This window comes from Phyllobates terribilis, unplaced genomic scaffold (genome assembly GCF_046119375.1).
Source record: "Phyllobates terribilis strain yellow unplaced genomic scaffold, ASM4611937v1 Scaffold_9__5_contigs__length_417890890, whole genome shotgun sequence".
NCBI lineage: Eukaryota > Metazoa > Chordata > Amphibia > Anura > Dendrobatidae > Phyllobates > Phyllobates terribilis.
This window is the reverse complement of record NW_027362769.1, coordinates 170487232-170513935: the sequence shown is the minus strand read 5'-3', so window position 1 is coordinate 170513935 and position 26704 is coordinate 170487232. Positions and strand designations below refer to the sequence as shown.

The following is a 26704-nucleotide window of genomic DNA, read 5'->3' as shown; positions in this document are numbered from 1 at the left end:
GTCTTACGTACCTGTACGCATAACGTCCGTCACGCAATTTTGAGGTCATGTGATTTCTGCCAACCTGCCCCTGCGGAGGATTGTGGGAGTCGGGGCAGCCATGTTCGGGTGCGGTCGTGAGGGCGGCAGGTGAGACCCGTTGTGGTGATGTAGGTCTGTGCCGGCGCTGCAGCATTCGGCGGTTTGTTGTCTCAGCTTTCTCCTTTATGTGTTTCTCTCCTTAGTGGGAGATTTCTCAGCAGAGGGTGAAATGGACGAAATGTCAAGTGAATTATTTCTCTGGACCCGGGGTGCATTGATTGTAGTTGGGCCCCTACCCCCCCCCAGTGCATTGTAGTTGGGCCCCCTCCCCCGGGTGCGTTGTAGTTGCGTGCCCCCCTCCCCCCTCTTGGATGCATTGTAGTTGGACGCCCCCGCCCCCCCCCCCGGGGGATGCATTGTAGTATTGTGGTTGGACCCCTCCCCCGGTGCATTGTAGTTTCTCCCATCGATCAGCTGGACAGGACACTTTCATCCTTGTTACACTATGGAGCAGCAGAGCGCATGCGCGGCCGCCGTTCCCTTTATGCCCTGTGGGGCCGTGCATCGCTGCCTTCTTGTTATTCCACCTGCACCATCAGGACTGGATCTAGCGGCTGTCGCACACACAATATGGAGCTGCAGAGTGCAATAGAGATAAAATCCCCCGTTCTGCAGATCAGTGCAGGTTACAGCAGTCGGACCCCCACCTGTAAGTGACCACCTATGCTGCAGGTGGAAGATAACTTGTCTTCACTGGACGACCCCTGTAAAGTGTAAATGTCATTATGCAATTACCTACATATAATATACTGGATCCTGCTGATCGGTGGTCATCTTTGTTGTCTTCTGAGCGATTGGTTGAGTCTCAGGAACCAGAACCCCACTGATCTGCAGGCAATTAAAGTACCTGAGAAGTATAAAAAAAAATATATATATATTGTTCAAAGTTTAGTCTTTAAAAATAATAACCTGCACTCCCAGACATATCTGATTGCTGCAGTCAATCACTTGCCGCAACGGTGACATGTTAGGCATTGATTGGCTGCAGCGATCACATGGCTGTCCAGCCCAGAACAGGAAGTACGGAGTCAGGCAGGGAACCCGGGCAGTGTATGTCACTAAAGTGAGTTTATTTTATAATTTGTAAGAATTCTTAGATATAGAAGTGGAAACCCCCTTAAACACATATATTTCCCAAGTTTTTCTCGGGGATATCTTCTCATTGGGGAGCTGGGACTCCTCACAGAACACCATCTTAAAAGTGTTGTCCAGGACTTTAACATTGATGGCCTATCCTTAGAATAGGTGATCAATGTCTGATCGATGGGGGTGCGACAGCCGGCAACCCCGCTGTCAGCTGCAGACAGGACTGCTCCGTTACGGATCTGCACAGTTCTGTCAACTGTAGAGTGGCCGCTGACAGATGCTGCACATTTGCCCCCTATTGATTTGAATAAGGGTCAAATATGCAATATCCAGCCTTGGCCACTATACGGTTGACAGAGCTGTGCAGATCTATACCCGAGCTGCCGACACCGGGAACAGGTGATTGGCCGGGGTGCCCAGTGGAGCACCTCCTCCAATCAGAGATTGATTAAGGAGAGGCCATCAATGTTAAAGTCCCAGACAACGTCTTCAAGGGGGCAGAATTCTCCTCAAGAGAATGCTTCTTATTGTCAAAGTGCTCAATATCGCCACCTAGTAATCAGTTGTGTCGAAAAAATATTTTATGCATTGCAAAATCAGAAATCTCTTGGTGCAAGGGGGACCATCTTGATGCAGAAATGTGGAGATCTTTACAGCCACTGTGTCCTATGCCGATCACTTAAAGGGGATTGTGCCGTATTTCTAGTAAATGGCGGTAATATGTGAATAGATAATGACTGATAAAAAAAAATAAATAAAAAAAAAAGCGCAATGCAACTTCTGCCTGCAAATCTTCCCAGGGGCCACATGTACAGCGGATAACAGACATCGCCTGGGAAATACTATTGGAGACAACAATGTGATGTCCGTACAGCACCTTATATTTATGCCGTGTCTGTATACAAAATCTGGTGTTTACGGCAGTATACGCGCCCCCTTTAGAAATCAATGGCAGCTGTATTTCTGAGATCCAAGCTCGGCTCCCATGCATGAGTCCTCAGGGGGTATAAATGCCCCCCATCGTCTCCAGCGACTCGTATTTTATACTACCACGTAGTCTGGGGGTTGATAAAACAGCCGAGCGTGAAACGCCTAATTTTTTTTTAACATTTGAAGTCGTCCAAAATCAGAAAGTTTCAAACGTCTGATAAACTATTCATCGAGTACATTAATATATCCTGCAGAATCCAATAACCCCACCTGCGGGTTTCCTCAAGGAACTTGTCCAATTTCATCTTAACCGCCCGTAATGAATGTGTTTTAACTGCATTTTGTGGAAGCAAATTCAGAATGAAATTACTCGGGGAGCGGAGGAGCCGGCGAGATATGAGCGGCGCATTAACCATCTATTCTAGGCTCTGTTTACCATACGGCGGCTACGGGGGAGTCCTGCCTTTCCTAGAGATCTCGGCCCATTATTTGGCAGCTAAATAGTTAACGGACTCACTGTATCGTCAATCAAGCGCCCACGTAGCATCACCACACCACCCAATTACCCAAATGCAGACTGACACCCAAAGTATATGGTTGGCGCGCTTTGTATGCAGGCGGAGCGCAAGGGATTTTCAAGTCACTGATGCAGTTCTGCGCAGTAAGTATGATGGCCACACGCATAAGGTGAAAGCCGGCTGAAATGGCACTGACCAAATATCACTTTAAAGGGGGATTCCTACTTTAGAATTTGATCCCATATTGCTGGGATAATCCATCACTTTGTGATTGAAGTCTCGCTGTGCTGGAAAAATCAGTGAAGTGGACACTGGTGACATCACGTCTACAGATGACATCACACCTCCAGATGCAGAAGTGAGCGGAGCCAGATCATCCCTTTAACCCTTTCCCAACCTAGGACATAATAGCGGGCGTAGCTGATCTCTGTAAAGTTTGCAGGCAAAGATGAAGTAAAGGGATCGATTACACTCTGAATCAGCTCCTTTCTTCGCCCTATGAGACGCGTAGACTGATGGGTAACACGTTTTTGTACAGTCGGTTGTGACTTTGTTGGAGCGGAGGGCAGGATGGGTGACTAAGGCCAGCATTTATCATCTATCTGGAGTGTCCCTTTTAAAAGTTTGTCACAAATTCATAAATGGGTAAAACTGCAAAGTGCTTGTCAAACTTATGTACTTTACTCCTTAATAGAAAGCCTCTCCATTTGCAAGAACTGAGGGATTTTTTATTTTATAGTGTTCAGCTCACTACCTGGGTTATTGGCCTCCCTGAAGTCCCAGCCTGGCCAGTTACCTAGGCAAGGAGATGGTGGTGCGGGCAGGCCGCGGGTCTAAACTGTCAATCTTCAGGCAAGCAACGTCTCTGCAAAGCAGGGAGACTGGAGCCATTGAAGATACATTTTGAGAACTCAGGAATTTTTTTTTTGTTTTTTTCCTCCTCCTTTTCCAACATGCATAACTTTATCATACTCCGTCTACATACCTATATGACGGCTCCTTATTTTCCAGGATGAGTTGTAGTTTTGAATGATTTACCTTTTATAATGTACTGAAAACATGAAAAAAAATTCCAAGTGAAATGAAATTGCAAATGGGTGGGTGGGGGGAACGCAATTCCACCATTGTTTTTTGGGTTTTGTTTTACCGTGGTCATTATGTAGTAGAAAATGAATTTAGAATATATTTCTACATGTCAGTATGATTAAGCCGATGCCAACCGTGGATGATGTTTTAGGGTGTTTTTTTTGCTCCCCGAGCTGGCATTTTAATCGATACCGTTTTGGGACGCATATGACTTTTTTTTTTTTTTTTTTCCTTTGCATTGTTTTGGTGGGACAGTGTGGTGATGCTTTTAGTTATTTCCCACGGGGGGTGGGTCCCCCTAGGGGACCTTAGCCTGTGATCGTTCGATCACATCGCAGGGAGCCGGGGCATCAAAGGTGTAATTTAATGCCTCTAACTGCATTTAGATGCTTAAAGGTCAGAGATCGGAGCTAGTGCCAGTCGCTGCAGATGCCGGCTGTGTAACCCTGGTGGCTCCTCCCTGGTATGAAGCGAGCTCAAGAGCCCTCACCGCACAGCTCTTGGCAACCTGCAATGAAAAACTTGTTTAGGAGGTAAAAGGCTCATGAACATCATCTGCCCCCGTCCATATGATTGGTGACATAAGTATGATCCCTGGGGGTTCGGTGTCGCTGGAGGGTGAATATTGAGTCATGGCGCAGAACGTGCCTCTGTTTTGCCTTTTACGAGGGGGTGATCAGTACGGCAGAGACGCCTCCCGCAGGACCTCGCAGCCACCATTATCTGAGATGAGTTATGGGACGATTTACTTCTAATGGATCTGGAATTGGGAAGTCTGTGGTAAAACCCATATGAGTGCTATATCTGCTCCCGCCTTATAGATCCGCTGAAAGGACGCTGGAGCCATAAGGGCTATGGCCTTCCTGGCCTTGTAGCGCCTAATGGGGTAGTGTTATGGGATGTAGAGGGACATGGATACGAAAACATAAAGTATATTTTATATTAATTTACTGTGCACTTGAATGTGAGCTGCGGTTTTCTGTTATCAGCTATTTCAGGCTTAGAGACTTTCTGTTCTTCACTGGTTGATCATCGACCAACCAGCAAGAATTCTGTCTCTCACAGACCTGTTAGAAGTCCTCCTACTCTGCACTCATGACCTGTATTATTTCCACCTGTTTGAACTCGTTACCTGTATAAAAGACTCCTCTCCACACACTCAATCAATCACACTCCAGCCTCTCCACCATGGCCAAGACCAAAGAGCAGTCTAAGGACACCAGGGACAAAATTGTAGACTTGCACAAGGCTGGGATGGACTACAGGACAATAGGCAAGCAGCTTGGTGAGAAGGCAACAACTGTTGGCACAATTATTAGAAAATGGAAGAAACACAAGATGACTGTCAATCTTCCTCGGTCTGGGGCCCCTTGCAAGATCTCGCCTCATGGGGTAAGGATGATTCTAAGAAAGGTCAGGAATCAGCCCAGAACTACATGGGAGGACCTGGTCAATGACCTGAAGAGAGCTGGGACCACAAACATTACCGTTAATAACACACTACGCCGTCATGAATTAAACTCCTGCAGGGCACGCAAGGTCCCATTGCTCACGCCAGCACATGTCCAGGCCCGTTTGAAGTTTGCCAGTGACCGTCTGGATGATCCAGAGGAGGCGGGAGAAGGTCATGTGGGCAGATGAGACCAAAATAGAACTTTTTGCATAATTGCAAAAAATAGGATTATTTAGTATAAAATACAAATTTATTGCCATTAATTAAAAACAAGAAATCCTGCACTTATTCGGAATCTGCACCATACTATGGTATAAAAAGAAAAACCATGTCTTTTTTTTTTTTTTTTTTTAATATCAGCTGCAAAAAAAAATGTTAGATTAAAGCAGGGGCAGAAACAATCAAGTTAATGAGAAGATGTGGAGAAAAAAATGACGTTAGTGCCTCAAGCCCAAAATGACCTGTTCATTAAGGGGTTAAGTGACGAGCGTGATCGGTAATTGCCGATCTGTGTTTGCAGCGCCTCCAGAAGCCGTGGTGGCTACCGTGAATACTGCTACCCCCTGCCAAAAGTACATTAGCCCCCTTCCTATGTACTAGGAATATCGCGGCCCCCGCAGGAGGACACGTTCCCACCATTTCTAATGATCGCTGTAAAGTTGCCGGGGTTGTAATTGCCATCTGCATGAGAAAACTCCCCGGCGCCACCGGGCTTCTGTATTACAGGGCTATGTTACTGTGTAAAGCCGCGGTGTACGTGGTGCTTTGTCACTTGGCGTCTCTTATAGTATTGGGGTGTTCAGAGAAAGCAGAGTGATGAAAACTATAAAGGAACCGCACTGATCTGTCAGGAAGGCATCCCCTCCACAGGAATATCATGGTTTCTTCACGCCTTTTAATGAAAATTCACACGGAGAATCGTCTCGTAGCAGACTGACGCACGCTGAAGTGGGAAATCCACTTATACTCCGTATTAAGACAGTGTACAACTAATGTAGCGCTGCACTGCAGTGCCACCCAACACGTTATTCTATGTATTAGCACGCCGCGCCTCCCCGGGGGTTTGTCTAAAGTCTCAGGATACCAAGGTGTGTATGTGTATGTATATAATATATATATATTTTTTTTTTTCACGGCACAGGATGGGGGAGTCACAGAAACGAGCGTTTCAGTCCTACGTCGACCGATTACTGAAGCTCATAGAGTTCAACGTTGCGGCAGAGGAAGGTAAATGGAAAGGTGTCTGTGCGGGCCCCTTTAAAATATATATATATATAATTTTTTTTTTTTTTTCCATATATATATATTTTTCCTGGTGTAAATGCCGTTGTTGTCCTGAATCCGGCATTGCTTTTCTTTTGTTCCTGAGATATTCCACCCTCTTCCCTGTATGTATGAACTTTGTTGGACAAATGAGCGAGGTTCTCATCTCTACTCATCTACGTGAGAACCACACCCACTTGGCTAAGAAAAAAAGAGTACATGTGTATATAGGGAACAGGAATGGAGAAGTGCAAGAACAAAATAAAAATATCGCAGATTCAGGAGAACAGCGGCAATTACATATTCACGGCAAGTGATGGGTCGTCTTTAGAGGAGAACTCTACAAAACTTTTCAGCCGCCCAAAGTATGTTTAGGAACTTTCTTTTTTCTCTTCTTCTCCATTCAGGCCTAAAGATAACTCCAAACACAGTTAAAGGGGGGGGGGGTTCTGCTTGTAAAGAGTTATCAACAATTTTTACATTTCCAGTTAGATGATGGCTGACAGATTGGTGGAGGTGCGACCAATTGCCAGACCTGGGGGTCCTGGATTCCTTGTGTGAATGGAGCGGTGTTCGAGCATGGGCGCTACCCCTCTATTCACTGACAGGTAGGCGCTCAGTTACCACCCGCAGTGAATAGAGGTGATGGACGCGGTGGACCACTGGGGATTCAGGACCCCCTATTCAGCTGCATTCCCCCTGTACACAGCTCAGTGGACAAAAGGTTTGAACTATTTGAAAATAGCACGCCCATTATTTCTTACCCCTCCTGTTCCCGACAGCCTGTTCTTTACTTGTCTGCAGCATCGACCACTGCCAACCTCTGGGCTCATCGGCCATGACAGTGATCGGCTCCATCTTTAAAGGGGTTGTCCAGGGCTAAGATGTTGATGGGTCATCAATGTCTGATCGGTGAGGGTCTGATGCCCAACACTGGACAGCCCCTAGATATTCCAGATACTTGTATATTCTTTGTGTTTCTTTGTCGTCTTTTTGCCACCCACAGATTTTATCCAGGTCGCTCAGAGTTATGATTCGACGAGGAAGAGATGGCTGCAGGCGGAGAAGGAGCTGAGGGACAAACGGGAGAATCTGCTGCGCTGTGAGATCGAGCGCTCGGCTCTGCAGGTGAAGCTGAAGCACGCCCGCAATCAGGTGGACGTGGAGATGAAGAGGCGTCAGAAAGCGGAGACCGATCTGCATGCCGTGGTAACCATAGATGATTCCTCGCCGCACTACGACGTTGCTTTGCATTTATAGCTCTCGATCCCGTCCATTGCTGCGGGAGGGCGGCTGCTGGCGCTGTTCTCCCACTGGTGACGGCTGCACCCGCTTCACCAAACAGATCCGGAAATCTCTAATAATGTGTCTTACAACAGGAGCGGCAGATGCTTCTGATTGGGGAACTTATCCAGAGTGACGGTCAGAATACGTTGCCTCTTAGCGACTCCGTCCTGGCGTTCTTTGGGGGAGGCCGATCTAACTCCGCAGCCCATGGGGTTGGCAGCAGGTATGCTATATGTACCAGGCAGCTGACAGGCATCGGGAGGGCAGTCAGAACATATGGAAACACAGTAAAGCATTACGTCACTTAATGGGAGCAGTAAATATGTATGCAGGGCACATGAGCGTCCCCTAGTGGCGGCCGCGGGTTTCTTTCTTTATTTTTTTATCGCCTTGCTTTTTCAGGGGTTTTGGGAAAATAAAGATTTGCCAGACATTAGCCCTTCTTTTGATGGTATCTACTAATCATTTTATGTCTGTAGAACTAAACGACTTCATATCTTATTACAAGGATCCCTGAATTTGACAGGACTTATACTTAGGCTGTGTGCCCACGTAGCGTTTTACAAGCGTTTATGCTGCGGAATTTCTGCAGAATAAACGCTTGGGAAGCGCTTGGTAATCCGCACCCCATGGTCCCCAATGACAAGCCGCAATGTCAATGCCCATGCTGCGTATTTTTCCGCAGCGTTTATGCTGCGCTCAAAAATCCACATCATGTCCATTAATTTTGCGGACACGCAGCGTAATCACCGTCATTGACTTGCATTGAAACGCATAATATCCGTGTCAGTACATTTGTACACACGAATATTATGCGTTTCTATGTGCGGATGGTACCCAAGTCTGGAGGAGAGGAGATTCTCATTCAGACCTGGGCACCATAGAAACTGTAAACAAAAAAAAGAATTTAAAATAAAAAATAAAGTTTATACTCCCCTTCCGATGTCCTCCCGGTGTTTTGTCTGCTCCGTCCAATGTCTTGCACTGCTCGCGGTGGTGTGAAGGACCTGCCATGACGTCACTGAGTCATGTGACCCATCACATGGCTCAATGACGTCACCGCAGGTCCTTCACACCACCGCGAAGGACCTGCAGCCCAAACAAAGCTTGTTGAAAGGCACTTCTGGCTCCATCATAGCCATGACTGTCATTGGCCGGTGAAATAGCGCAGGTGAAAGAGACAGCTGCAGGCTGCAACCCTCAGCTGTCTTGTTTATCTTGGCTGGTTATCAAAAATAGGGGGGACCCCATGCTGTTTTTTAAACTTTTTAATTAAAATATTTTTTTTTTTAAAACTATTTAAATAAATAAGTTAAAAAAATAGCTTGGGGTTCCCCCTTATTTTTGATAGCCAGCCAAGGTATAGCAGAGAGCTGGGGGCTGGTATTCTTGGGCTGGTAAGATCCATGGATATTGGCCCTCACCAGCCTAAGAATAGCAGCCCCAGAAAAGGTGAATCCATTAGATGCTCCGATTCTGGCGCTTTGCCTGGCTCTTCCCGCTTGAACAAAAGCAGGCGAGACTCATTAGAGTAGTCCTCAGCTGACACCAGACTGGCGGTAACCTTGTCACAGCCGCTGGCTCACACGCTGTCCTCTGCGTGACAACATGTGGACCGCTGTGGGTTCCTGACCGGTGGTGAGCTCAGTCAGGTTACCGCTGGTCAGAGCCGGTGTTTCCCACGATGTCACACAGATGACCGTTTGGGAACCGCCATATGTTCGGGCCCCAGATTCGCTTTTATAACATTCACGGGTCCGCCCATCCCTAATCATAGGGCTTACTAATGAGAAGAGCTACTATAGGTTAGTAGGAGGTTCACAAGGCTCCGGTCTGGCTGCTGCGGACAATAGACTCGGCCGCTGGTCTGGGTCTTGCAAACCTTTTTACTCAACTCTATTGCTGTAGGATGAGCCGTTCTCTGTTGGTGAAGTTGTGGTGGTCTTGCGTGGTAGCCCACCATTTCTATGATATGGTGATGACTGGCACTGTCAAGTGTGCCACTTTTTTCTATTTAGAAAAAAAAGTACTTTTTTTTTTTTTTTTTCTCCAATACAAATCTTTTACATTTATTTCTTTTTGTTTGTAATTTCCCTTCAATACAAGAAATATGAAAAAATCTATAATTTTTTCTTTGTCAGATTTTCCATGGTGGACGAGTCTTGCGGTTCTTTCCTGTCGGACATCAGCTACGACCAGACCGAGGACGACCTGGTGAGACCACCTTCTCCCCCCCCCCCCCCCCCCCCCCCCTCCCATCCGCCATGTATATCAGATGGGTTATAGCACCCATGTAAATCCGTTTTGTTTCTCCCACCAACACCATGCCCTTGCGCTCTTCAGTCTTCTGACAACTGGTTTATATTTATTAATAAAATAAAACCACAAAATCTCATTCCATCCAATTTAAATGCTAATTTCTGTCCCTTTCGGTGTAACCGGGAGTCTTTCGCTGAGCGTTCAGCCGAGAAAGGTCCCTGTGGGGAGTCTTCTCCCCCCCGCCGCCCTGCTTAGCTCTCCCTCCCCGTCGCACACTGTGCTCCTGAGAATACATCCTGTTTGTAATTTGCTTTCCTTAATGCTTTTGAACCGTCCAGAGCTGCCTGCGGTGTCTCCCAGAGGCGGCATTAATATTTAGCTGCCTCCTGCACTTGGGGCGGTGTCGCACATCCAGGGCTTCTACATACTGTATCTCTCCGGAGGAAAGTCTCCACCGCTTCATTTGTGCAAACAGTTTGGGGCTGAGTTTAGCCGTCTCCACCCTCCGCGGATGCGATAAGGTGCTGCTGTTTATAATGGTGCAGGCGTTCACTACGGTAAATGTTGCACAGGAACAAAACTCTAAAGATGAATTTCTCCCCCACTGAGCAGCCGAGAGCTACTTTGGGTCTCGTTTATGGAACAGCAAGACTCTAAAACGCTCGTACTAAGACGCGTCACAATGGAAGTGCCCAGTACATAAGATCTATGGAAGAAGGCAGGAGCAGAGGGCTTTCCACCCAGCAGATAGTCACTGGGTGTAAGTGGCATCTTTCTATAATTCTAGTATTAATGGGATATTCCCATCTTGTCAGTGGTCACTGATTTGGTGCTACATCCTCGTTCTCGGTTCCCCTGCGTTTCTCAGCCACCCGCTGTACATGGGACTGCAGCTCCACGCTGGTCACTTGTGCCCATCTCTGCACAGCAAGTGGTCGGGGGGCTACTGCACAGTAAGGAGGACACGGGGCTAAATTTGGTGGCGGGCCAAGCATATCACTTTACAAGGTTGGATTAACCCTTCAGTTGATACATATATATGAAAAGTATGTCCAAAATTTTAAATGGACATGATGCTTTGCAGTGATCGCTGCCTTCAGATCGTTCCTTAAGCATGGGCGGGTGTTCTGCATCAGCCACAAGATGCAGTCAACGTCCCTTTACCTGGTCAGAACCATGATGCTTTGTGATGGGTACAGCATGTAGACTTATCCCAGCCTGGACCTATATTTGGTCCATGATGCTTTGCACTGGTAAACTTCTGTCCTTGAGAGGGTCTTCTGCATTACTCCCATGATGCATTGCAGGTGTCTCCCCTTTACCTGGGCAGGACCATAATGCTTTGCAGCTGGGATGGCATGCACTGTACACCTCCTAGTCTTGGCGAGTTCTCTGAATTAGGCCCATGATGCATTGCACCATCCCCCCCCCCCTTATTTACCGGAGAGCGTCCCTGATACTTTCCTGTAGATATAGTATGAAAATCTCTCCTCGCTTGTAGAAAGTAAACTTTATCAACTTTTTTTTTTTTGTAGATTTGGACTTTTAGAGTCCGTCATGGGATAATCTATCGCTGAGTCCCGCGATGCTGATGTTGTCGGAGATCTGTTTTATATGAAGGTTTGTCGCACAACTTCAATTATAGGATTCTTGTTCTCCTCAGGATCTGGAAGAGGTGTCGGGAAGACTGGTAAAGCTGAAGCAACGGGAAAGAAGGGTGAGTGTGACACTTATAGACCGTGTATGTACGTACAGAGAATAACCACTGATCCGGCATCAGATAATCCAGAACGTTTGTTAATCCGGCACTTATTTCTAGAAGGAGACTGCAAATTCAGTTCAGCGTTCACGAGACCGGAAAACTGAGCAAATAGGAAATTCCTGTGATTAGAAACCAGGTTACAGAGGCAATTGTTTTACAGTTTGATTCTAGTCGTGTTTTATGCATTTATCCTACTAATGACAGATCGGCACCTTAAGGACTTGACTTAGTTTAAGAAGGTTCTCCACTGCATTCCACCCGGACTTGAGCCGCTCCTCCATGCTCAGCGCTACATCCCCAGCCGGTCTACCCGCATCAGGACAAAATAAGAACGCTGCAGCCAATCAACAGCTGCAGCGCTCATGTCATGCCCCCATGCTGGATTTTGACTCCAGGAGACTGGCTGGCAGGGGGGGATGCATCACTGAGTACGGAGGTGCAACTGCAGGTGAGCAGGCTTTATTTTTTATATTATTTTATTTTTTTTATAGCACCACCTTTGATATTCTTATGACGCTTTGCACTATTTTTATCACTTTTTTGTGTGAAGAAAATGGCAATTTCTCCATTGTTTTTCGAGTTTTGTTGCTCACTGGGCCGCATATAATGCGCGGGAACAGGAGCAGCTAAACTTTCAATCACTTTTCCATGATGGCATACTGCGGGACGAGAAGGAGTTAAATGAATTTCTCTGCATGGGACAGGTCATATAAAACAATGTCACCCATCTCTGGCTTCTTCCTGAACTCTGCATATAAGTAAATATTGGGCTTCCACCGCTCGTCCTCCTTCTCAGACACGAGGGGTCAGATCTTATTTATGCCAAAGACCAGACAAACTGACTTCATGTGTCAGCAATTTGCCCGGGATCAATAAAAGCTTCATTATTTGGATGCCTGGCTCCTGCAGGTTTGGCAGAAATGTTTCATAAATCATCGAACAGGTATCGGTGCCACTGTGAGCGCTGCTCTGAAGCTGGTCGGGATCGCTGGGGCCGATCCAGCAAGTGTCAGAGCTACTGCGCGCCTCAGATTCTGCATTGGAGAGCGCACAGTTTGGGGCAATCATGCGATGATGCAACTGGTCCGAACTGTCAATCAAGCAGGAGCGCACCGATCAGCCCCACCAAACTGAAAAGGTGTCGTAGATCAAACCCTTTATTGATTGCTGGTGATCCAACCCCTTTGACACCCACTGATCTGAGGAATGGAGGGGGCGCAGATCTCTGCACAGGTAACAGCAGCCAGACCCATTCACTTATACAAACCTGGACTACACACAGCTGTGCAGGGGAGGCAGTGCTGGACCCCCTTCATTCTCAGGACTGATGATGGACCCAGGCGTCAGACCCCCACTGAATATTATAGTCCAAATCCAGTGTATGTTTGTTTTTTGTTTTTATTTCAGCATTTATTAGCTGGTGATGTGTGCATTAAGATACCTACCGGTCGCCGTCTTCTGCCGTTTCCAGCACTGCTCCAGACTTCTGCATAATGTGTCCGCAGCTCTTTCTTGCCAGTAAACGCTGCCGACCGTTTGTTCCTTTTGTAATATAAGTCTGTAAGAGCGTCATTCTCGGTCTAAAAGACTAACATCCAGAAAGTGACTTCCGGCCCACACAGGATCCAGGAGAGGACCGGAGCGGCGCTAGAAACTGCAGAAGACAACGACTGGTAAGTACTTAATGCTCACTCTGAACATCTGCACACCCATTGCTGATTGCTAACAAATGCTGAAATAAACCCAAACGCTGGAGCGGAACTTTAAGGCGTTACATACCCTTGCAGAGCAGACTTTGTGTAATTGCAGATTCCAATACCTTTCGTTAGTGTTGTATTTTACACGGTGTTCCTTGGTGCACTGCGAGTTGCGGTCACAGTTCATGTACTCAGGTTTTCTGTCTCCGCAGCGCTCATCTCTCACTCCACTGTTCGTGCCATTTATGAAGAAGCCTCGTCCGAGTCTAACCGCTGCTGTGGTAAATGAGAATGTGAGTGACGGGGTTTGGGCAGAGGTAACACACGACTGCAGGATCAGACTACACAGGGATTGTTTGTAGTCTGTTACCATGGAAACACCGAATTCTACAGGACCTATATAGTGTTATTTTTTTTATTGTGTCTAGGATAATTTAATCACTTTGTGAGGGTCAGGAACCTCCACCGATCCTGAGAATATATGAGTATATCATAGATTTTTGATGCACAGCGGCCCCAGCACCTATGGTGCTGGCAGCTGACCCCCGTTAACTAGTTTACCCTGCACAGTGCCGCTCCTGGCTGTACAGGGTACTGCAGCTCGTCCCATCCTCTTGAATAGAGCTTTGCTGCTGTTTCCTTGCACAGTGTGCTGCTGTGTGGCCCCAGCACCTATGGTGCCGGCAGCTGCCCCCCATTAACGAGTTTACCCTGCACAGTGCCGCTCCTGGCTGTACAGGGTACTGCAGCTCGTCCCATCCTCTTGAATAGAGCTTTGCTGCTGTTCCCCTGCACACTGTGTGCTGCTGTGCGGGGACAGACAGTGTTAGGTTTGTTGGGGATCAGAGTGAAGCACTGTTACAACCCGGGAATAACCGCCATCAATCTCACACCTTGTTCATTTTGCCGTTTTTCCCACGCACAGAGGCACACGGCCATGCAGGGCCCGATTTTATGTTGCTGGCTCCGACACTTGCTTTGCATTGAAGATTCAGTGCTGCCGCCCCTTCATTCTCACGATTGGCGGGGTCCCAGTGCTCGGACCCCCACCAATCAAAATATGATGGCGTATCCTTGTGGTCTGTCACACGTCGTAGCATTGTGCAGATGTGGAGTCTGCGGGGCGATGTGTTTGATGCGGTTACTCTGTAAATCTCGCTTCGCCCCCCCCCCTCCCCAGATGAGATTTTCCAGGGTGGGACTGTGTATCTTTACGCTCACGGCAGGGGTCCCTGTATATACTGTATAACCCATGGGTGAAGGTATATACTGGAGCTTTGCCCTGCAGCCTTGGCTACAGATACTAATATATAACCTCCTTGTTTTACAAATGTGACTTTTTGCAGACGTGACGTTCAGTCATTTGCACGATGCATGGCTTCTGTAACGGATCTCCTTCTTGCCCATTACTTTTCCTATTAGAAGCTCGTGCTCTGTCGTACGCACAGTCATTTGGCCGCTCCGGGTTTTGTCATCTGTCCAGTTACAGCTCCGTACTTACTGCAGTCCACAATCCATCGACTGCTAAAATTCCAAGTGACTAATCCGTGATATACATCGCAGCGCAATTTACAGCGTACGTGACTCCGGAGCGAGCGTCCTCCGCCTGCCGAAGACTGAGGGCTCCATCTACTGGAGATGGTGGGAGACGAGGACAATTTCCATCATGGTGTTCCCTATAGTTCCTGATTGCAGTGTCGGCTGCCCCCAGCTCTAGAGGGGAACTCCGCGCATAAGGGAAGAGACATGCAGGCTGCACTTATATACCAACGCCCCCCCCCCCACGTTACCTTTTTGTATTCATGGAGACCCCAGAGAAGTGCAGGAACAGGTGGAAGTGAGTATAATATATTGGTCGTCTCATCCGGGAGATTTCCGCCTGTTCTGGGAGAGTTGGTAAGTATACTTTATAGGGTCGGGACATTCGCCCCCTTCCCAAAAGTTGGTCTGGTGATTTTAAGGGTATGCTCCCCTTCCGGGGGCCATTGAGGAGCAGATATTCAGACACGTAATTGTACCTGGATCATGGACTGCATTATACAGCTGCAACCGTATGAAGAAGACTTTACAAGATCTAAGTCGCACGCTGCGAAGAAAATGAGCACCGCAGTTTTGAAGTCCACAGATGTCGTCACCGTCACCGCAGATTTCAGCCTTTGCATTGATAACGGTATACTGTGCAGAAATGCAATAAATTTGGCCACTTTTTTTTTTTTTTTGCCTCTAAAGATTTTGTTGCAGATTTTCTACTGAAAGACGTAGACGGCGGAAAGGTCCTGCCCGGAGTGTTACACGCCGTGTGAAGGACTCCGTGCGTTATACCATTACTGTAAATCGTTTACATGGCGGCAGCTGAGCGACATTGGCAGTTTTGCCGTCCAGGGTTATGGGAAAGCTGGATGACAGTCATGTCAGAGATGTAATGGTGACAACCAAAATCGCCTTCATTAATTTCAGTTTTTCTGTTTCGGGATAAGCCGGGTGACTTTTAGATCCTTATCGGAGGCCATATTGGTGTCCACCATGGTTCACAGGAACGAGTGAACGGTTTAATACAGTAGTTACAGCCATATAGTCATCACCACAGCCTGTCGCCCAGCTCCTCCGCTCTGTGCTCTCACATGACCCCTGCAGCCAATGACTGACCTCAGCGGTCACGTGCTGTACATGATGGTGTGAACGTCTGGGGTATTGACTAGGTAAGTAATTCTGATTGTAACAGTCCCAGGTGTTGCCTCACCTTCTTTATAACATCTCAGGCCACCCCTTTAATGATGCACTAAGTGCTTACATTTGCCTCTTCAGCAGACAACGTTTTTTTGTTTGTTTGTCTTACATTTTTTTAATTGACTTTGCTGTATGATGCCGTCCTTTTTTTTTTATTTTATTTTTTTTTATAATAACATGCTGTTTGGAGATGCAGAAAAATGACTGTAATTTATGTAATTTCCATGACTATAGACATAAATTATCCTTCAGGTTATTACGGTTGTGTGTATACCTAATGCTTGTAGGATTATTTAAAGGGGTTGTCCACTACGTCAATATCAATGAGCTGGCCTTAAGATAAATCATCAGTGGTCACTGTTGACTGCAGTGCTCAAAGAGTTAAAATGCAAGGATCGGAGGTTCCTCTGATCCCCCTGCGTTGGAGCGGACGATGAGCCGTCAGTAACACCGAGTCCAGGAAAACGCTGGACACCGATCAGGACTCATCCTGCAGCGCAAAGACGAATCTGCGTTCATTAAGGCGTAAGGGTTTTTTTTTTTTTTACTTTAAGGGGAAATCCACTTGGTTCTCAGAGCACATTAGCGAGCACTGGAGCTGCGTACGCCGTTCTGCCTGCATTATGAATTACAACATCTGGATAAAGGATAAAGCAGGGATGTTGGTTGTTGTAATCCTCTATTACAGGTCAGTAAGCCGAGGTTCAGCGAGATAAAAGGATTTGACCTGTATCCCGCTGCCGCCAATCGGTTCTCCGCTCTCGTGGAGTGGTGGTGGCGCCGCCGAGCAGAAACAGGATTCTTCTTTTTTTTTCCCCCTTTTTAAAATCGTGATGAAATGTGTTTTGAAAGACGAAGAAATTGATTTGCAACTTCAAAGTAAAGTCTGAGCGGACGCTGCGGAGGAGGTTTACAGAGGGGGCGGCCGAGGGGCTCAGCGTAATGTAAATGAGGCGCCGTACACAGAGCGCCGGCTCCTCATTAGGCCGCGGTACTATAAATTTATTCTTCGCACATACAGAAGCCTGCAAGTAATGATTTACAGCCTCCTACTGTTTTGTGTATACAGTTCCTATGCAGATCTATGTTTATACATTATTTGGGGTTATCAAGTATAAAGGGGTGAGTGAGGTTAAGTAACATACGACTGCATGGGCAAACTGTACAGCTTGTAGTCTGTTACCACAGAGACGCATAGTTCTGCAGCGAAGCTGTGTACGCAGTAGGGTTTTTCAGATTAATCTGTACAGTTGCTTCTCTGGTTCATTTGTGTGGTCTGATCCTGCACTCGGGCGCCATCAGACGTTCAGGGATTGGAAACCCATAATTCGATGTTTTGCTTTGTGTTTACAGATCAAGGAAGCAATAATTGCAAAAACCACCATGCTGATCACTGACTCCGGTCCTATCCACTCCACGTCCAGCATTGAGCCTGTCCCACGACGGCGATCGCGCAGAAGCCGGGGTCTCTCGTCCATGCAAGGTGGGCATCTCCATAGTGAATGTACCGCATTTAATTACAGGAGGTTTTATGTGGCCGTCATGTATGGGGGATATTGTCTTTGTAACCCCTTATCCAAGCCTGACTCACAGATTAGCAGCGGAGTACGGTGGTATCTTACATTCCTGCTTCTGCCAGGATCAGATCCCAACAATTAAAGGGGATGGGTGATCCAGCGCTGGTCACGTCCACACTGGGAAGAGGTGAGAGGCTCTGAGGATGACGTGGCCTCTAGGGGTATGTGCGCACGTTCAGGATTTGATTGCAGAAATTTCTGCATCTCTTGGCAAAAAACGTGTATTTTGATGCGTTTTTGGATCTAAAAGATATTTGAAAATAAAACCTGGGACTTTAATCCTTGGATTACCCTTGGACCTGGGATGAGTATATTGGTTAATTTAAATGATTAAAGAATGTGTCTGTTGTATTTCAAATAAAGTGTTTTACTGTCTGTTTTATTTAACTCTTTACTTACAGGTTTGTTTAGTAATGAGGGTGTTTAGTTGACATCTCTTCATCACTAAACAAAGGGCTTGGTGTCAGGGACGCCTAATCCCGTAAACCCTAATCTCATTAGCATAAATTCCAGTTCATGTCATTTCTGGGGCAGCTAAGAGCTGCTGCTATTTTTAGCCTAGGAAGGTGCCATTAGGCCAACATGTTCCCAGGCTATTAATAACCGCTCCAGCAGCGCTTTGGATGCGGCGTATTTTCGCTGCGTCCAAAATGCTTTGTTCTAATGCTGCACTTGTTTTGTCAAAACATGCAGATCCACCGACATTTCAATTGGTCAAAATCTGCAGTGGAGACTGGCCTCTCCGCTACAGAAATTGACATGCTGCGGGTGAGTTTGGGTACGTGCCCATGATCAGGAAATGCTGCGGGTCTGAAGATGCATGTTTATGCAGCCTCAAACCCGCAGCTGCCAGATGTTACAGCGTAGTGGATGGTATTTCTAGAAATTCCATGTCCACTATGTGTCTCTGTACACCTGCGTATCACCCGCGGACACTGACATGCAGCGCGTCTTTCAGGACCGCAGCATGTCAAATTCACTTGCTAGTCTCCGTAACAGAAATTAGACCACTAGAATGTATTGAATGCTGTAAATTCGCATTGTTCAGTGAACACATGCGGTTTTACCTACGGTTAACAGAACGTAGCGTTTTGGACGCTGCAAAAATATGCTGCGTCCAAAGCACTGCTACGTCTGGATCGGGGGCACATAGCCTGAAATTAAAAAAAATGGCATGGGCTTCTGCGTCATTTTCATAACCAGTGGGGAGGGAAAACCGACCGCTGGGGTTGATATTAGTAGACTATAAAGGGGCCATTAGCCAAAGATGTTCCCTGGCTATTAATATCAGCTCACAGCTGTTTGCTTAGCCTTTACTGGCTAGATTACTGGGGGACCCCAGAAAAAAATTGACCTAGAGTCCCCCTATAAAATTTAACCAGTAAAGGCAAACGGCTACGGGCTGTTATTAATAGCCAGGGAAGGGGCCATGGATACTAGCCCCCTCCGAGGTTAATAATATCAGCTCTCAGCGGCCCCATAACTGGCGCATCCATTAGATGTGACAAATGTGACGCTTAGCCTCAGCTCTTCCCACATGCTCTGGTGCGTTGGCAAGTGTACCCCACTGTGTGCCGGTTTTCTAGTGTTACCCATAAGGTTGGGGTTCATGTCAGTCTTATGTTGACATCTGACATGAAGCCCAGGTTAGTAATGGAGGGCATCTGTAAGATGCCCCCATTAATAACCCCGTAGTAAGGTTTTTGAAATAAAGACACGGCCAGAAGAATAAAGTCTTTTATTTTAAATAAAATTCCACACGGTTTTAATCTTTTATTTAAAAATAAAAAATACTGTATACTCGCCTAACGCCCAACCCCCGAAGCCCTCGTCTCCTGTAAGAAACCAAAAGTATAAAACAACCATATCCCTCACCTGTCCGACGTGATGACGTAATCCAGAGTGTCCCACGACGATCCGGGTCACTTCTACAGCAGCCACATCAGGAAAATTCCTGATCATGTGCACTCACTTCAGGATTGTCATTGCATTAGCTGGCACACGGATTACTTAGCGTTTTTGGAGAATTTCCGCTCAAAACACAGCAAAAAACTCACCAAAAACTGTGTGCACATAGCCTTACAGGTCTTGTGGACGGCCGGCAGATGACATGTATGAGACCGATTTTAAAAGATATAAATAGGACACATGTGCGATACATGCCGTCTGTGCATGAGACCCGCTGATTCCCGGCAGAGCCGGCGCAATATCGGCAGCGCCAGTGCAACATGGGCCGAGCTGGCGCAATATCGGCAGCGCCAGTTCAACATGGCCTGAGCCGGTGCGACATGGGCCGAGGTGGCGCAACATCGGCAGCGCCAGTGCGACATGGGCCGAGGCGGCGCAACATTGGCAGCGCCAGTGCGACATGGGCCGAGGCGGTGCAACATTGGCAGCGCCAGTGCGACATGGGCCGAGCCGGCGCAGTATCGGCAGCGCCTCCCTGCAGTAGATGCACAGAACAAGAGGAGAGGGCATCCTTGTAGCTCAAACGTCCCCAGGGTGGTCTCAGGGATTCCCTAAAAGACGTCTTTACACGATTTATGAAAGGAAAAAAAAAAATGTAAACAGATAAGTTATTTGCGATCAGTGGGATAGGGAATGACATCCCAATCACTGAGGTCCGACCACCCATCCAAAAGAGCACCATTTGCGTTGCTGCTAAATTCGCTCCTAATGGGACCACCAGCCACGTGCTGAGCTTCACAGTAGTAACAAGAAGGCAGCGAGCGGGACCTCCAGTGGCCCCCGGCTGACACGATAGCCCATCAGTGCCGGTGCGAGCGAGCACTGGCAAGCCTTCCATTTATGCTCTGCTGTCAGACATTGACCACACCATCTAAATGGTTCAGAGCAGCGATCAGAGTTCTGCTCCGGCTGCTGTTATGTATCATAGCCAGTATCTACCGGGTGCACTCCGCTCTTGCCCTCTCAATGACGTACCTGTGTATCCGTGCATTAAGGGGGTGAACTAGCTTATGAATAAATGCAAATTTAAAGATTCCACCAAGATGGTGCCGGTTTTCTAGTGTTACAATGTTGCTCCGGATTTCGCTTCACATGTTGCAAAACATCAAATTTGCTGTGAAAATAAATAAATTGACGTAATGCGGATATAAAACTTCCGCTCAGATGGGAAGGCAGAGGTGAATTCCCATCATCACCTCTCCATTCATCCCTCGTCTTGATGCGGCGACTGCTTCACCTGTTTGATTTTTTTGTTAAAGGAATCTGTCAGCTGTGTTTTTTTCTATGTAATCTGTGAGAGCAGCATGATGCCGGGGCAGAGACGTTGATTCTGGTTATGTATCACCGGGCTGCTTGCTGCAGTTTTGATCCAATCCCTTCCTTTTCAGTTGTAGATGTAGCAGTGCTTAAATGCTCAGCTGTTTATAACTCCGCCCACACCTCTGATTGGCAGCTTGCTGACAGTACACAGGAAGCTGCCAATCAGAGGTGGGGGCGGAGTTACACAGATTAGCTGGACTACCTAGCACATGACACCTAGTCCTGCAGTGATAATCTGCTGCTGATAAAACACTTGATTGTATTGAAACTACAGCACACAGCCTGGAATCAGGCTCTCTTTCTCTTCATCATGCTTCTCCCAGATTAAATACCAAAAGCCTGCTGCCAGATTCCCTGTAAAGGTCGGGGCCTCTGAGGTGGCAGATTTATGACAGATGTTACCAGTATTGGCAGCCAGGTAAGAGGCCTGTGTATTTTGTTTTTCAGACCAGAATGTTGTGTTACCCCAAATAAATGAGGACGAGCGAGAAAACGAAGCGGAAGTTCATAGACCCGAGAACCCAGCACAAGCGCACTTCTTCCTGTCCAAAACTGTGAGAACCATAGAATAAGCTGATATGATAAAGTAAGAAACGAGAGAACGTAGCGAACACGGGGCATCCGACCCCTTCACAGAGAAGTAATGTATGTACACAGGGACTGCACCAGCAGAATAGTGAGTGCAGCTCTGGAGTATAATACAGGATGTAACTCAGGATCAGTAATGTAATGTATGTACACAATGACTGCACCAGCAGAATAGTGAGTGCAGCTCTGGAGTATAATACAGGATGTAACTCAGGATCAGTAATGTAATGTATGTACACAGGGACTGCACCAGCAGAATAGTGAGTTCAGCTCTGGAGTATAATACAGGATGTAACTCAGGATCAGTAATGTAATGTATGTACACAGTGACTGCACCAGCGGAATAGTGAGTGCAGCTCTGGGGTATAATACAGGAGGTAACTCAGGATCAGTACAGGATCAGTAATGTAATGTATGTACACAGTGACTCCACCAGCAGAATAGTGAGTGCAGCTCTGGAGTAAAATACAGGATGTAACTCGGGATCAGTAGCATATATTCTCTGTTCTTTACCTTTTTTCTGTGGATTAATTCTTTACTATCTGTAATATGGGGTTTATGCGTAAATACATTTTATTTTGTGGCAGAACTTTTTATCTTCCTCATTTCTGTGCTGATTTATGTAGATGATCCGCGCTGAGCAGTGCTCCGTCTGCAGCCAGAAGACGCGGTTTGGTAAAATGTCTTTGAAGTGCAGGAACTGTCGGATCTTGATACATCCTGAATGTCGTGACTTCTGCTCCAAGCTGTGTCCTTCCACTTTTCTGGCATCTCAGACCGCAGCACCAAAAAAGGGCCAGGTGAGCCGCGGCGTCCAGCAGCCCGTGTCGCGTCTGCGAGCCGCGGCGTCCAGCAGCCCGTGTCGCGTCTGCGAGCCGCGGCGTCCAGCAGCCCGTGTCGCGTCTGCGAGCCGCGGCGTCCAGCAGCCCGTGTCGCGTCTGCGAGCCGCGGCGTCCAGCAGCCCGTGTCGCGTCTGCGAGCCGCTTTAGCCTTTGAGGTCTGTGAAATGTTTCCTTCCTGGTTACAGGTGCTGCTGTCTAACTTTGCCCCGGCCGCTCCTCCCATGGTGCCCAGTCTGGTCATTCAGTGCGTAAACGAAATAGAGAAGAGGGGTCTGAGTGAGGTAAGCGATCCCACCTCTTACATTCATCCATCTTTATATAAATCTGCATGCAGTGTGCGCCATCTAGTGGTGGCTGCAAGTACTTCTTATGTGTAGGTCCATACACTATTTAATTCATTTGGATTTGATCTGCTCATTTGTGCAGGTAAAATCCAAAGTGGGATAAAGGTAGATTCTACCTGTTTCAATTTTGAAGTGGAAATACCACAGTAAAGTCTACATGCATGTTACACTTATTTTGCAGCAAAATCCTCAGTGGGTTTCTTTCATCTCATGGGAGCTTCCCCTTTGGAAAGAAATGCATATGGAGCACTGACCGACGCCAGGCCAGTGCTGACCAGGGGTCCGTACGGAGGACGAGCCCGGCGTCAGCCAGTGCTCCGTACTGGCGGGACGAGCCCGGCGTCGGCCAGTGCTCCATACTGGCGGGACAAGCCCGGCGTCGGCCACTGCTCCGATTTTCCTAGCAGTAGGTTGTTTCGCAGCCACCCAGAGAAGCTGTATGGCCATCCCAGCTAGAATACATAGTGAGTTGCAAAGTATTTAATTCTTTAATTCTTCTGGCATCCAACATGGATATGAATGAGCTCCTGTCTTGTCACCAGAGGGGTCTCTATCGTATTTCTGGGGGCGAGCGACAGGTGAAGGAGCTAAAACACAAACTTCTCCATGGGAAAGTTAAGTCTCATCTACTTGCAAAAGAAGATATTCACGCTGTGTGCGGAGTGTTAAAGGATTTCCTGCGACACCTGAGCGAGCCTCTCCTGACCTTCTCTCTGCACTCACAGTTCCTGGACGCTGCCGGTAAATCCAGATTAATGGGAGACGGCGAAATGAAAATGACACATTTGGTGATTTTTACATTTCTTAAAGTTTTTCTTTCTTTCCTTTTACATCTAGATATTCTCAGTGAAAACGACAGTAAGTGTGAGATGTGTCAGACTGTTCAGGATCTTCCCCCGGCCAACAGAGACACGCTGGCCTTCCTCATCCTGCACCTGTACAGGTATCGTTCCCTCCATAAGCCCACTCCCAAGTGTATTTAGAAAGTTGGGTAACTTTTTTATTTCTCCATGATCGATGCTCAGTTCGGTGCTTGTTGTTGCTGATACCATCAGATTTCATGGAAAAATAAAATAGCACTACAAAGCAATGAATGCCCTGTCAGAGCCTGTTGGATATGCTGGACGTCGCTGATTAACAGTGGGGTCTATTTTAAATAACAGATGTAAAAAAAGTTTTCAAATCTTTCCTCCAACTTCAGAAAACTTTTGCCATGTTGGAAGTTGTCATTCAGACCACCATCAATTACTGAAGGGAATAGGCAGAAGCGCTCAGTTGATCACTAGGCATCTTCAGCCTTGTTTTGCCGATCCTCTGGGTCGGAGGTAGCAGAGAAAGATGATCCATAGAAAGTATCCAGTCCATACACCGCTCTGCTTGAGTTGTGAAAGATCAACCGGAGGGGTCGCAGCACTCGGCTGAGCACTTTTTCCCCTTTCTTGCAGCAATTGGTGGGTGTCTTCACACTCCGACCACCCCTATGACTTCTGACATGCTTGTACGTCCTCCGCAGGGTGATGCGGAGTCCCGAATGTCAGATGGACAAGATGAACTTGTCTCGAGTGTTTGGTCCCACGGTCGTCGGTCATTCGGTGCCAGATCCCAGCCCTCTAGTGATCATGCAGGACACCCCCCGACAGGCCAAGGTCAGAGCTTCTTGGCGATGACAGATGATTGTGTCCATTCATATTCACATCATTGACCTCTGGGGTTTCTCGTCAGGTGATGTCTCTGCTGCTCTCGCTGCCGTCCGGTTTCTGGAACCAGTTCTTGTCCAATAATCAGGAAAATCAAAACTGTGATTCTGTGAGCACGGCACAAGGTGGGTCATAGGAGCGAGCGTTTCCCAAAATACCCTGCTGAAAATGATGCACTTACATCTGACGTGATCTGTGAGGCAGGACCCAAACATTTCACCCTTATGTTCAGGATTGCCAGAGACTGGACTTACAAAAGAGACATGGTGGTGGATTTGTCCAACCAGAGCTGCATTCAAAGTCATGCAGTCTTTAAAGATATGGGGTTAATCTGCAGGTTAATGGCGTCCAATAGCTGACAGCCGGGAGAAAATTAACTTTATTCCTCCGGCTTTCAGTACCAGAGGAGCGGCCGATGCGGCTCCTGTCACAGCCGCCGCTCAGTACATAGTGAGCGGCGGCTGTGACCGTGCCCGGCCCTGACTGGCAGCCGGCTCAAGTTTCTGGATCAGGTGTCCCAAAGTTTTTTTCCTTGTAAAAGGTTCTGGAGGCCCAAATGTAGATGGGGTCTGTATTTTACCGATTTGTGTTACACCAGTGATCACATAGTGACATGTCCAATCTCTGTGCAGAGCGTCTGTTCCATCCTTTGACCTCTCCTGAGATCACCACCACGATCGCTCATCCCCTGAAACCCAAAAAGTCATCTCCTTACTTGTAAGTATCGCCTTTGTTTATTTCGGTAGGTTAATGACGTGTGTGGCTGAAGGAAGGAGTGAGGGCTGTAGTAGATTAATTTCCAACTTCAGATGCATTGGAACAATAAAAAAAAAAAAAATTATATTTTGTGAAGTTGGACCTTCCCTTTAAAGGAAGTCGGTCAGCACAGAATGACTGTTCAAACCAAGCACAGGCGCTCGGTGCGCTCTTAGTGTGACTAAACATTTAAGTGCACCTTCCCACATTCTTGTTTTCTGTCTATCTCCACCCTTCTCTGGCTGGGGTGGAGATGGAGGGAAAACAAGAACGTGGGAAGGTGCACTTAAATGTTTGGTCACACTAAGAGTGCACCGAGCGCCTGTGCTTGGTTTGAACAGTCATTCTGTGCTGACAGAGTCCCTTTAAAAGAAGTCTGTCAGCATAAAATGAGTGTTCAAACCAAGCACAGGCACTCCAGGGCCTCAGGGCATGGCTGGGTAGTGCAGTGCACCTTCTCACCTACTGGTTTTGCACCTATCTCCGTCCTCTGATTCCTGTAACGGCAGCGCTGTCAATCAACACAAGGCAGCTGGAGATATATTTCAGTCCCTGTAGATTAGTTGGTGTGTGGTCGGGGGTCCTGAGATGCCCATCGATCGCTCAGGTGCACAGCCCCAGCCTGACCAAGTGCATGGTACGACCTCCATGGAAAGACGTTGTGCTCTTCTGTCTTCTTAGCTGCACAATTGAGCGATCGGCTGTTTTTTTTTTTCCTGCATGTAATAATAAAGGAGTAAAAAATAAATGTGAAAAGTACTTTACTAAAGTTTAGTTACTCTATAAAGGATGACGTGCGAGTAGGTGCTACATTCACAATAGAAAGTGGTATCTGATGGGTTAATCAGGAGGAATCAGAGGTAGCTCCAGTCCCGGCCTTTCCAGCGGACGCTCACTGTGGATGGGCGCAGCCCCGGAGTCTATGCTGCCCACATTTATGGCTTGTGTGAGAATTACATCCGGCCAGTGCCATAAATGTACCGTGCAAGATGGAGAGGGGTAAAGGGAGTCTCTGCATAAAATGACGGCACTGCAGGAGCAGCGGGGACTTGGCCGAGATGTTCAGTGCACCCTCCTGACGGGAGCATATCATATCACTGATGAGGGTGGAGATGGGTGGGAAGTTGCGCTGCTCGGCCACACCAAGGGTGCTAATGTACTGTCCATTATAAGGCTGTGTGACATCAGACCCGTTGTATGCGCTCACCTCGTGTCCTGCTTTCTCTTCTCGTCATTCACAGAGCCGGCTCTAATGGAAAAGTCGAGCTGCCGAAGAAGCCAGGAAGATTCTTCACTTCTCCGAACGCTTAAAGGGGTTAAACCCCCCCCCCCCCTCTTGTCATTGTCACTTTTTCACTGTGCACGTATTATATACCTTTACATTGTCACTTGTGTATGTATGACACGTTACTGCTGTGAATATTATTATATATTTATAAGAAATAAATTATAACTGAAGCTTC

At 47.3% G+C, this 26704-nt stretch overlaps 1 protein-coding gene across 2 annotated transcripts; it reads left to right on the top strand.

Annotated features, from left to right (window-relative positions):
• Positions 1 to 26704, top strand: LOC141160898 (rac GTPase-activating protein 1-like). 2 transcript variants are annotated; one of them, XM_073645705.1, is made up of 17 exons: positions 1 to 129; positions 6296 to 6381; positions 7424 to 7626; positions 7797 to 7927; positions 9846 to 9918; positions 11627 to 11680; positions 13635 to 13715; positions 17503 to 17632; positions 21462 to 21568; positions 22229 to 22402; positions 22630 to 22725; positions 23331 to 23529; positions 23626 to 23731; positions 24302 to 24434; positions 24511 to 24610; positions 25118 to 25202; positions 26483 to 26704. In XM_073645705.1, exons 1-17 carry the CDS (start codon positions 101 to 103, stop codon positions 26550 to 26552), a joined length of 1857 nt encoding a protein of 618 aa, XP_073501806.1. In that variant the 5' UTR covers positions 1 to 100; the 3' UTR covers positions 26553 to 26704. The 2 variants fall into 2 exon arrangements, with proteins under 2 accessions (XP_073501806.1, XP_073501807.1); XM_073645706.1 differs by lacking the exons at positions 1 to 129; positions 6296 to 6381 and adding an exon at positions 7210 to 7329.